Source organism: Erpetoichthys calabaricus, chromosome 17, assembly GCF_900747795.2.
Source record: "Erpetoichthys calabaricus chromosome 17, fErpCal1.3, whole genome shotgun sequence".
In the NCBI taxonomy this organism is placed as follows: Eukaryota; Metazoa; Chordata; class Cladistia; order Polypteriformes; family Polypteridae; genus Erpetoichthys; species Erpetoichthys calabaricus.
The window spans coordinates 271,040-283,950 of NC_041410.2; the positions used below are offsets into that span (position 1 = coordinate 271,040).

Genomic DNA, 12,911 nt, shown 5'->3' on the forward strand with positions numbered 1-12,911 from the left:
ACGTAGAATTGCAGTTTTTGTGTAATTTGTATACACTTATTAATGTGCGTGAAGATGGAGTGCCAGTAGAATGCCTTGAAGTAGGCTCTTGTTGGGTGTTTCTGCACAGTCTCCATTTATGATCGAATTTGGAGAATCCTCCATATTGTTTTAGTTGACAGAATTCATTTCTAAAGGGTATGCTGTGAATACATAAACTTCGACTGTTGCAAATGACCTTAGGTTTGGCTGGACACAAACAAGACCACACAGTAGTTGTAGATAACAAACAAGCTTGATGGACTGAATGGTCTTCTCTTGTTTGTCAAATTTCTTAGGTTTTTGTCTTTCTTCTGTTTTCTGTGCAGGAACAGTAAACACTTGTGGTTAGAAAAACTAGTTAAGTTTTAAATGAATGCAGGCAAAGTGGTATAGTGGATAAGGTTTTGGACTTAAGACTCTGAGGTTGTGGATTCAAATCCTGCTACTGACAGGGTGGCCCTGAGCAAGTCATTTCATTGGAAAAAAACAAAAGTGTAATCAATTGCTTTTCAAATGTTTTAAGTGGCCATGGATAATGACGTCAGCAGAATAAGTAAGTAATAAAATAATATTAACAACTGTGGATGTTTTCCAGGTAAAACTGTTTTGAACTTTCCTAATTGAAACTTCTGAGAAACTAATGAGGAAGTGTCAAAAGTCTTTTTTCTTACGATTCTGTTAGCACGGAGCTTCACCGAGTAAAACCTAGGGAGTTGCGAGAAGAGTAAAATGCATGTGTAGCCCATTGGAACGCCACAGGATCGTCGCATTCGCTAACTAACCAAGAAAGATGGCGTTAGACGCATTTTAAAAGGTAATGCAGAAGAGCAGCACGTGCCCGTGTTTGTAGGAGATGTCCGCTGATCAGAATGAAGCCATTGAGGTGATCTAAGAGCTGCCCATGGACAGAACATTATGGGCTATCGTCAGGGCCCGTACGGCACCGCACCTGGATCACAGAATTGCGCGAAGCGCGTGCTCGCTGTGGGAGGGTTGGCGGGAGCGCGCGGACAATGGCGCCTACCCAGTCTAAATATAACTACTGGCTTACTATAAATGGAGAGGGGCGTCTGGGCAGAATAATCGCCGATGCCCAATGAAGCCGGTGTGCCATCCAAAAACGGGGAATTAAGGGTTTGTCGAAGCACCGAGATGTGCGCTCACATGCCACACTCGATGTTTGAGCCTCTTTTTGTCATTTAAAAGTTGGAAGCTCGCCTGTGTTTTGGTCTCTGACGCGCAGTGCCGCTGTGAGCAGATCTTCGTGAATATTCATGAGCTAAGGACCGCCTCTTCCCTCCCCGGACCACCCGCCTCCTGTGGTGTGTGGCTGGCGGAGAGAGTCCGTGCCCAGGGTGTGGATCATAACCGGGGAGTGCTTTTCAAACCCGGTGGAGGAGAAAAAAAAGAGGCGGAAAGAGCACGGACTATGAGCTAAAGTGTCGGAGAACGTGCAGGGACCGAGCGAGACCGCGCAGAAGACACGGGGAGGGGGCAGTGAGGAGAGTGAAAAGGGGCGCGAAGGTGGAAGACGAAGGCTGCCTAGCAGAACGCGGGTTCCGGCGAGCGGAGCTCCGGAGAGGCCCGAACGGTGCAGATTGCTGCACACTCAACGATACCCTGCAAGATCGCAGCTCTTCGGCGACGCAGGAGCCTTGTGAGGACGTGGACCAGGGACGTGAACGTGGTGGTGGTGGCGGCGGCGCGGATTTGGTGTCCGCTTCCGTATGGGAGAAGGAGCAGTAGGAGACGCTGAAACTGAAGCCCAAGATCGCCGAGGCCGCGACGCAGCAGGCGCATTCCTGGATGTAGTGTGTTCGCTTTTCATTGTTCATATTCGCATATTCTGACGCTGCACCCTGATCGAAAAGTCTCAGCTGGCTGTGGATTGCTTTAATTTGGGAATGGAACCTAACGAATGAAAGGAGACGTGCAGGATTTCGTATCGGACACACGCGACTCCTTTTCGCTTGACGACAAGATTGAGCTCATGGATGTTATGGACTGGAACCACCGCCCGTGCATTAACGAAAAAAAATAATTTTTGTTTTTCAAGTTGTGCCTAGAATCGCCTGTCGTGTTTCTGCTTCTTTCTCTTAAAGGGAGGTGAATGTGCAAAGGCAAGAGCTGTCATTAAAGCTACGCCAAATCGCTGACCTTACGCAACCTGCCAGCATTAGAGGTCACCAGTGAACATCTGCGATGGAGCGCGCACTTCCACGCTAGTTGACGGGGACAAAGTCCGTGGAGGTGTCCGGCGTGAGTTCCGTGAGTAGCGGTTGGTAGGCTTCAGCTGCTTTGGAACATCCCAACCTGAAGAGTGCGTCTGTCAAAAGTGGAAAGATTTGGAAAAACACTCGTGAGCTGCGCTTCTCTCTTCATCGACTCCCAGAGACTGCAGGTCACTTACCAGCACCATTTTGGAATATCCCGAACGCCCGGTTACTTATTACGACTGATGACAGTCGTGATGGGGTAAATCCAATCCAGAGACCCCTGAGAAACTCCCTCCCCGCCCCCTCAATTGTCGTTTGGCCGTCGCTCGTGATTCCATCCTCTTTTACCTTTGTTTACGTGGACGACACCCCGGCCTCCTCGGCTCTCCCCCCCAACCCTGGTCATGCTGCTCTAGTGCCGATTGTACTGTAACTTAACTTAGCTGGGAAAAACTTCTGCCCAAGAATTTGCTCATTATTTTTTATGTTGTGCAACCAAATGAAAGCAGATGATATATTTTTAACTTTTTTTTTTTGTAACGGAGTGAAAACAAAATGTTGCCTGATTTTTATGATGTTGCCTTAAAAGAGAGAACCGAAGAGGAAATTACAAGTTAGCTCGCTAAAAGAAAGTGAGATTTTAAGGGATTTTGGTGCCTTCCCCTCCTTTTTAGCTGCTGTTCAAACTCAGGGGTGCTTGGAGTATCAAGAAATAATAAGACTGGGATATACACATACCTAGCTTGCCTTTCCATTTTTTTTTTCTTGTAACTTTTCCTCCCATCGCTTTTGTCTTTACTGTTTCTCATTATTGATCACACTTGACTGGATCCTTTTCAGTTCTGAGTTGTTCACTTTGCAACGTGGATTTTGCAGGATTTTGGATTACAGGATATCCTTTTAAATATTTAAAATGGTGATCACCTCAACAGTGGAGGAGGAAACCTCTGCCCAAGGATTGTTGGCCTCCTTACAGACAGAATGGATAAGTTCACAAGAATCTGGTCATTGCCGGCCCAGACCCAAACGACCACCGAAAACAAGTCAGTACATTATCAGTGTTTTCCAATTTGTTTGTCCTGGCCAGCTAGTAGTTATGTTGTGTTTATTTTCTAGAAAGGATTCTAATGTCAAGTTCTTGTTACCTAGACGAATCTTAACGATTGTATCGTTGGGTCATGATAGGTAATGGGAAGGCTGTGAAGTGTGGCTTATTTGGCATCTTGGCACTGATTTCAGCCCAGTGAAACTGGTCCACAGGATGGGCATCTCTTACTTGATGATGCAGAAAGCTTCTGTGCAAAGCAAGTTTGTGATAAGCCATACATAGTGTAGTTTGACATTTCTGTGGAGCGGAACTGTCAACGTTCAGCCTGTGACCTTTTCACCATTTGTTCCAGTTTCAGGTGTGGTTAGTATTTTTTGGGTAGTTCTGCTGTAAATGAACAAGAAACCTTGGGCCACCTATGAGATTGAATGTTGTGGTGACAGTTCTGTAGACCCCTGCCTTTATGGGTATTTTGTGGAGGCCGTGAAGTAGGCACACGTTTTCTCAAGTACAAGTCGGTTCTTCATAATGTGGACTACATCCTATGGTTTGTGGACACATATCTGCACTCCTCTCAAGCAGGAGGTTCGTTTCCTAACACCATCACTTTAAAGTACTTTAGCTGACCATCCTGAGGCCTGTGGTATTATTTCTTGTTTCAAGAAAATGTTGGTAGCAATTTATAAAGTGGATGGAAAGTGTGCATGATGCTGGGACACATCACTGTTTGTTTTGGCTTTTACTTCGTTTCAGTGACTCTTGTCACACCTTTTAATTTTAGAGGGATTGGGGTAAAGGCTTGGGACTTTGTTTCTGGCTTTTTGAAGTTTGTGACATTTATCTTTTGCCTATTCCTATTCCTATTTTTCTTTACAATCAATTAAAAGAAAGGTGAGTACATGACTAACAACACATTCTTGCTTCTTGCATTTGTGTGATTCACAGTCTGCTTTGGCATTTGCTGACTTTAGGTAACGATTGCATACTCCAGCAGCAGCTAGTCGGAGACGGAGTAGCCCTCACGACTGCCACTTGGCCTACACATGTTGATATGAGCAATGGTTGACATGTGTGGTGCTGCAGGATTTAGGTATGTTTTAGAGGTGCACCAATAAGGTGATAGATAGATACTTTATTAATCCCAAGGGGAAATTCACGTACTCCAACAGCAGTATACTGATACAAAATACAATATTAAATTAAAGATTGATAAAAATGCAGGTATAACAGACAGTAACTTATATTGTATAATGTTAACGTTTACCCCCCTGAAGAGTCGCATAGTGTGGGAGAGGAATGAGTAGTAGTAGTCCCCCAAATGTTAATTGTTGATTGGACATCGGGCTTTGCACTTGAGGTTAACCAATGCATGTTATTGGAGTATAGTCCTACTAAATGATATGACGGTAATGTCGTGATTAGGCACAAGACTCTGACAAATTGTAGCTGTCTCAAAGATACCAGAGATGGATACAAAGACATTCTAAAATCAAATGAGTTACAAGAGCAACGTTAAAGACCTTGGGTCTCTTTTAACATGCAGGCCCGCTCCAGAAACAACTGTGTTAAACTTCCCGCCTTGAAACTCTGTTGTTCATGCATCTGCTGCAGGTCTCCAAGGTGAACAGCCCCTGGCATGTTTAGAACAATGAAGGTAAGGAAAGACCGTTCATCAAGTCTGTTACACCAGGATAACGATTGACTGGGAGGCACGGGTCATTTAGGACAATCTGCAAAATGGGAATGTGTCAGTTGTGCAGCCAAAGGATCTGATGCCACCCAGCCCCCCTTGAGTTGAATTGAGAGCTGCCAGGGTACTGTGTGCATCTCCACTTGCAATGCCCTCTTTTAGATAAGAATTCTTTCATTGGCAGTTGAATTCCCACCAGCTGGTATTTTTGGGGATAACTGGCACATCTCCTAAAAAGTACATTCTTGTGTATGCTTGGATTCCACATAGTTGTATTGTCGCGTGTCATCAGGAAGAAGTAATTTTAAAATTATTTGAGCAGATAACTATTCCAAGTAGGTGTAGGTGCTAATATTGTGTTGCATAACCTTCAGTCACGTTTTTATTGAGTAGCATATAGATGCCTATTTGAGGTATGGATTGAGTGTGCCATTACAAATACTATCTACAGTTAAAAATGTACTATTAATTTACGGCATCAGGGAAAACTGAAGAAGCAGAATACCGTGATAAGCCAAGAGTTGTGGGCTGCCAATGCTGTTTAGGATAGGGCAACCAAAAAGAATGACTCGTGTAGTAGACCCTCTGAAATGGGTCAGCAGCGTTACGCATCAGCGTTTTCCTGTGCTAATTACTGAATATTGTTTTCAGTTGTTGTATAATCTTTTAAATTATGTTTGATGTGGGACATCTTGCATGTGCCAGTCTCTTTCTTAATCATGTCACCTTTTAAAATATTAGAATATATAGTCATGTATGTAAGCACTGTAAAGCAGATGTCTCTCCTTCTTTTCATTAAATGCCATGTTTATGACTCGGCCGCTCCAACTTGGCATGAAGGCAGTCATAATAGAACTGTTTGAGTTCCAAACTGTGAACTAGGAGGCCTGAAGACACTGAGAACGGCTGGCCATCCACTATTGAAATCTGCTCAGACAAGCTTATTGACGAATATGAGGCCGGGATCTGGTCAGTTTTTATTTTTTTTTGATTGTCTAAATGTAGGGTTGTGTGTCTTTCAGTCAGCTGATAAATAATCGCTGGCCTACATTTAACCAGAGTGGTGGGGTTTAATGTGCGACTTTGAAGAGCGTCATATATTTTCACCAGAATTGCAGTAATGTGTCTGTTCTCGGTGTTCTGCTATTGTAATATGAAAGTTTGTGTCTTCTCGGCGGTTTCCCTTAAACTAAAGTGGGATTGTGTCCGTCTGGTGATGTTTGTGTGTAGGAAGTGGGAATCTGGGAATTGCCACCCGTTTTGATTCCACTCTTTGCTCATGTGGACGTGGACATGTCAAACACAGAATCCTTCACTTTTTATATCTGTCAAGACGAATTGTGTTGTCGACCTTTTGTAGTTTTATAAATAGAAGATACTTTTAGAATTTACAGAACTGCCATTTTGGAAATCGTGTTTTTGTTGAACAAATAAATACCAGAAACAAGTTTTGGTTTCTTTATGTTTCCATTGTATTCAAACTATAACTTTCCCTCTGAATGGAAGCACCGTGAAGTGTGTCTGAAGGTTGACAGTAAAGTCCAAGTTACGTGGAGGTCTGATCTCACGGTATTTGAACCTTTAGCTTACCTTTGGAGGCGCAGTATGAGTTCAGCTTTGGGAATATACACTTGCACTGCTTGTCAGGTGAGGCCTCCTTATTCACCTTAAAGACCCGATGGTCCCCAAACCTTTTGAGTAATAGGGTTTGGCTTCTCTGCTGAGACGAGAGTTGACATTTGAGAGGACAGATGCTTTCATCCCAGTTGATGGAAGTGAGATTGTTTTTGTAAATGAAAGAAGCCATGGCCCTAAAGAAGCTGTAAGCTACATGTGTGGGTGCGAGAGTTGGGTGTTCAGTGACTGCCTTTTAAGGTCTCCAATGTAGGTGTTTTGGATGCTGGCCTTGTGATCATTTAAAATATTTTATGCGGTCTGTGCTCTTTATTTTAAATGTCAGGTTTGATTTGACGTTTACACTTTACTTCATTTTCATATCATTTAGATATTATCCTATCCCAAAAATTGCTTGGCTAGATGGGTGATTATTAGACCTTTGAAAAATAGAGTTAAAACACCTCCATAAAGTCCAGTTAGAGTTTATACAGTCGAAGGCTGGTTTATTGCAGAACTCTGTGCATTAAAGGGGCCCACAGCTTTGGACGACCAGAATAGACCGTGTGTGTGTGAGTTGTTAGGGTGTCTTTGTAATTCAATGTTAGCCATGAACTGTAAAGTTTAACTTTAGACATACGGGTTCCTGGTAACCGATAATAACACACAGCTCCCAGTGTTTTGAACGCTTAGCTGTAGGCTTGGAGACAGAGCTTATTAAAAATCATTTCTTTTAAGAAACAGATATTCAAGTTAAAAACTCCTTCATCGGATTGAGATGCTGTGCAGTTTGCCCTTCTTGTCCTGTTGGCAGCTAAGTTCAAGTAAAACTTAAACCCTCCATGTCCCAGGCCACAAGTAAAGACGAGTATGCAGAACATTCAGCAGTGCCATCGGTGAATCCTTTTTCTATCATTACAAATATTGGAATCCCTGTTTGTGTGATGCTCTTGATTTACAGTTGTATGTTTTTAAGTGAAATCTGCATTCACACTCTTTAAAGAAACTGCCCAGCTGGAGATGCAAGTGTCTAAACCGGCCACCCACTGAGATTAAAAGTTCAAGGGGAGGCCGCCGAGTAAGCAGGTTACGATGGTGTCGCTCATGTCTAAGAGGACTAGTAATGCAGGCCACTGATGACTGCTTAACAGGGCGAACCTTGGCAAGCTGCTGAGAGTCGGGGTCTTACAACACTGTTACTGTAACGTCTTTTAGTACTTTTAAGGCGTCCTAATGGCCATGCACAAAGAATATGTTTAAGTCTTTTGACAAAAGGACACGGGACAAATCTACCGATAATAGATGCATTGTTATGTGCTTTTGATTTAGAAATGTTTTTTTGTTGCTGCAAACAAACTTGTCTTTTTGTTAAATATTAAGATGGGGGGGAAATCTTTATTAAAAAATTATATTTTTTCTATAAGCATTTGGTTCTAAGTGAGAGCCTGTCATGAGCCACGCCAACTTGCACCAAAACAAAGTTTAGAAAATTCAATAACACAACACGTGTTCCATGACCCGCCTTCCTCTTCTTCTTCTTCTCTTCTCCTCTAATGCATGTGCGTGGTATAAATACGCTTATGTCTAATTTGTGTTGTGTAATATTTAGATTTGTTTATGAGATGTGCGTTTACATGTTCGGCCAAATGTTCTCTCATTCAGATATTCTCAAAGCTCCTCTACTGAAAGTACGTGTTGCACGTGTTGGTGTGCGCGCGGCCTTTCCTACTTTCAGTCTTGACTGCACTTCCTTTCAGTTTGCCTTCTAGAACTTTGAAAACCACACAGGCCTCGACGTGGCCTCCATTCTGGTAGCTTGCACTTGTTCTTTGGTCTCTGCTTGTCTTTTCATGGCAGTAAACCCCCCCCCCCCCCCCCCCAGTTCGTGTAGTGGGATATTTTGGGGTGTTATTATGGTGACTAGAATTAGATGAGCACACCAGGACACCAGAGCCCTGCCCTGTCTTTACACTGTTAATTGATTCTTCTCATTGAGAACTCTGCGTTACTTGGAACTTCTTCTTATGTAACACTTCGGCGGCCGGTGTGGTCCTCCTGGCCTTTCTAATTAGTGTTACCTTACCTGCCTGTGGCCACTTGCACCCGTCAATATTAAGGGGCTTTTTCTAAGTGCTTGTTCGCGTTGTGGCAGATTTTTGCTCAAGCCACTTAATGCGTACATTGCTGGAAGGGCAAGCGCAGTACAGTAGTTTGTTAAAAATGGAGTTTAACTTTGTGTTTTGTTGCAGTCATTTATTTTGCTGCCTATGTAAATGGTAGTAAAAAAATGAAGCCACCTAATTTCTTCCCTGTTTGCTCAGCTGCCTTCATTTCCTGATGTGTTTCTTGTTAAATCTTCTTATTGACATGATTGAAGCGGATGACGCTGTTTGAAGTGGCTGCAGACAGCAGACCTGCGGGTATCGCATGGACTAGCAAATCCGAGCACTGGGGAAACTTGCGTCAGTCGCGTCACACGTTGGCATTGCAGGGTGAGCCTCCCATTCATGAATGGCATTCACTTCACTGCTCTGCTTCTGAAAGTTAGTTGGCTGTTTGATGGGTCATTGTTGTGTGTGATGGACGGCGTCCACATGCTCACAGCGCTTTTACTGGTATTTATTTAGTTCACTTTCAATGTTCTTAGTTGAGTTGATTTCTGTGTAGTGCTTTTCACTGAGTGCAGGCACAGAGAGAGCTGTCACAAGTACACAATTTACAAATTTCTAAATGCGTAATTAGTGTGTATAATGACACCGATTTGTTTAAACACACGGGAAAGCAGCTTGTAAACGTAACGTTACAGTGACATAAAAGGGCTCCATGTGGCCAGTGATGTATTTGTTCAGATGCCATTTTTATGTGTTTGGTGTTTGATTCTTTTCTTTAGATTATTGTTTGTTCATATCATTAATTATGTTACAAATACTGTATGGATCACTTTTTGCCTTTGTTTGGCTTGTTGTTTGCTTGCTGTGTGTGTGTGTTGTGGCGGCTGAGTGTTACTTGAGGTTTCTTCTGTGCTCTGGTGGTTTTGGACATCTTTGCTTTCTGGATTCTGTTTTAGGACTTGTTTGCTTTGGGCAATGCTATTGCTCAGGTAACTCCTTTCAATTTTGTACTCTTTTTGTTCTAGTGGATTTGTTGCCCCTTTGTGTGACTAGCCGGGTGGGCATTTTTGAGTTTTTTTGGGACTTTTGTGCTTGGAAACTCTTGAATTCACAATAGCCTTTGCTTTTTCTATATGACATTGAGGTTAATAACACTGATGTATGACATTGGTGTGTTTTGGCAACGTCCCCTGTGCTCATTCTTTATGTATTCATTTGTTTGACGACTGTGGCACAGTGGATGGCCTACCGTCTGTAAGCACCACATTCCTTGTTCGGATCCCGGCCCATTTGTTTCTGTTGTGGTGTTTGCATGTATTCCCTGTCTGAGTGGGTCGCACACAGTAGTCTGTTTTATTCTCGCATCCCAACAGTGGAAGATTAATAACCAGCTGTGTATTGTCAAGTGTGAGTTGTGGCGCACAGCATTAGGCTGGTGCTCTGTTCTCACCTTGCTCTCATAGAGGTGTGTGGGACGGAGCAGTGGGGGATTTGAAGCCCCCAAAACACTTCCAACAGACCGATCATGCACCGGATTCATGTAGTGGGTGCGCAGCTTTGAAGGCTAGTGGGTTGCTTTTCGATAATGAATGGCATACCTTAGGAGGCTTAACTGTGGTGCCAGTCTTGGACTACCAGTCAGTGTTGAAGTTGTAGCGAGTGTAAATTGATGTGGGCTGTGATTTTAGTTTTGGTGCTCAACGTTCATTTCTTGTGCTCATCAGGCTTCTCAATAAGTGGCAGCTTGTTACATTTTAAGTTTCACAAGTGCAGTCCATCATAGAAATGGTACTTGTTGGTTACTTAGTCAGGTGTGTGTGTGTGAACAATGGTGATATCTTGGGAAATGAAAATCTGCTTGGCTTATGTGTGAATTTGATGAGTCAGAATTCCAGCACATCTCAACAGTCTTTCACAAGACATGCTGACATTGATGGCAATGAGCAAGACGTCGAAGGCTTAAGCGGTGAAGCACTTAAATCTGAAAGTTTCACCAACTCACTGCCAGTTTGTTTAGTTGCCAGCTGATTAGGTTTTGAAAATCAGGACACTCGTCTCCATTCAGGCTGAGGAGGATGCTAAGCTGCTCTGGCTGCTTCCTTATCAAAGGCTGTCTTGTCCAACAACAGGAGTGCCATTGAAGCACAGGGCACATCTTGTGGAAACCAAGCTGCTTATGGAGGTTTTGGGAGCATTAACAATTCATGAATGTACTACTTTGGGATCAGTTTGCATTGTTTAGTTTCTCATATGTAGCTTTGTTTAGGTATTGAGGAACAACTAGAAGTGAGATGGACTGAAAGAATGGAAGTTCAGGAGAAGAAATGCTGTGATGGTTTGAGTAGAAAATACCGGGAGATTAAAGGTGAACGGAAAATGATGGAAGGGCCTGTACAGACCAACTGTGTGCTCAGGAAAGGATCAGAGGAGGAGATGGAAGGACGTGGTAGTGAAGGAAGTGCAGAAACCCGGAGAAGGTGATGGAAAAGAACCTGAACCGCTGGATGAGGAGGAAAAGGACATGGGGGCTTGGAGATGAGACAAAGAGAGCACTTGACTTCCTCTGCTTGCCCATGACTTTTCAGTTTGGCGATATCAAGCATGTTGTGACCTTCAGGGTCCCCTGCCATGGCTGAACACCCTTGGTACTAAGCTCCTGAAGAGGCCCAGCCAAACTGTGCGTGTGACAGTCCCTTACTGTGCTCTGGTTTGGATGTCACAGAACTCCTGTAACCCACTTAGCGGCGTTCCATTCTTAGATGTGACTGTTGCTACTCTGTGAAACTGAGACCCAGGTGATCTTTATTAATAACTGGCATCTGACTCGGTGTGAACTTACACTCCAGGCTGTGCCAGCATGCACAAGTTTTTTGTGGGACAGACATGATCCTGTGCTAAGGAGTTTCAAGAAATGCTCTTGTGGTAGAAGCCTGTTTACTCCGGTATTCAGTTTTTGTTTTGTTTATTGCGCTGTCTTTAAAGCTAGAGGATGGCAGCTTTAGATGGTGTCTGGTCTTTATTAGAACATTTGTGAGGGTAAAAGGCCATTCAGCCCAGCAAGCTTGCCAATCTTAACCTCTTCATTTCTCTAAGTCAAGATCTGAAGGTCACTACAAGTCCACCTCAATACTTGGTCATTTATTCCACGTGTCTGTGGTTCTTTGTGTCGGTGTCTTGTACGGAGTTTTGAGTTTTTGTGACCGTCCTCAGCAAGTACACACCAGTTTATTTGGAAGGGCCTTTCCACCATTGCCTCCCAATGACGTCTGCTGTGTCCATTAAAATGGACGGCCGTAGTTTCAAGTTGAATTGACCTGTGGGCTGTTGTGGCTCATGCCGACCTCTTGATTACAGTTTGTCACTTGTCACCACTGGTCGTGCCATCTGTTGTCCTTTGGCTCTTGAGCTGTTTGTGCTCTTGCCATGTAGGGTTGATTTTGATGGTGTTTTCTACAAAGCATGCCCTACTCTCTCTCTCTGCCATTGTGAAAATCCTGCTGGCATGGTCCTGACTCTCTCTTTTTGTATGTGTTATGCCATTTGCAGTGCTGTGGATGCCAGCTCTAAAACACGTGCAGTTGATGTGGCTGAAGAGCTGTCATCATTGTACCCTAGCAGTTTTTGATGAATGGATGTTGATGTGCTAATGATGCAAATGAAAATGATTGAGAAATTGAAAGCTGGAAGAAACCACGGTTGGCTTCTCCATCTCTGCTTCCTTCTTGCCTCCTTTTGTCCAGTGGAGATGCCACTTGGTCATCTTCCTCCCCGCGTCCAGATGTTGAGTTGAATCTCCAGTGAACTTCAAGTAAAATGACACCTTTTATTGGCTAACTAAAAAGATTACAATATGCAAGCTTTCGAGGCAACTCAGGCCCCTTGCATATTGTAATCTTTTTAGTTAGCCAATAAAAGGTGTCATTTTGCTTGTACTACAGTGAACTTCAGAAATTCTGCCTCTCCATATTGTGTACACTGTATGAAAAGACACATGTGGCACCAACCTGGCATAAGCAAGGTGGTCTGCCCACAGGGCATCAGTGGCACAGAGTTGGTATGATATGCAAGCGAGGATAGCTCAGCCATTGGCTGCTCACCCCAAGTGACAGGATGGCTACTTGCATTGCCTTACGATCACTTTGTGCTGTTGTTTGAGAGGATGACTATGGCCGCCCAGTGTGCTGCTCTGGGTCTCGTCATTCAGAATGAGT

The 12,911-nt window shown here is 43.7% G+C and overlaps 1 protein-coding gene across 3 annotated transcripts in view; it reads left to right on the forward strand.

Moving 5' to 3' along the window:
• The window catches only part of dyrk1b (dual-specificity tyrosine-(Y)-phosphorylation regulated kinase 1B), a 105,276-nt gene that overhangs the window by 63,695 nt on the left and 28,670 nt on the right, over nucleotides 1–12,911 (forward strand). For 2 of the 3 annotated variants that reach the window (XM_028822872.2, XM_028822873.2), the window contains exon 1: nucleotides 1,152–3,280. The exons of the other annotated variant lie outside the window; for it this stretch is intronic. In XM_028822872.2, the coding sequence (XP_028678705.1) occupies nucleotides 3,151–3,280 (130 nt within the window). In that variant the 5' untranslated portion in view covers nucleotides 1,152–3,150. Of the gene's footprint in view, nucleotides 1–1,151; nucleotides 3,281–12,911 lie in introns of those variants that run through there. 3 annotated transcript variants of the gene reach the window in all.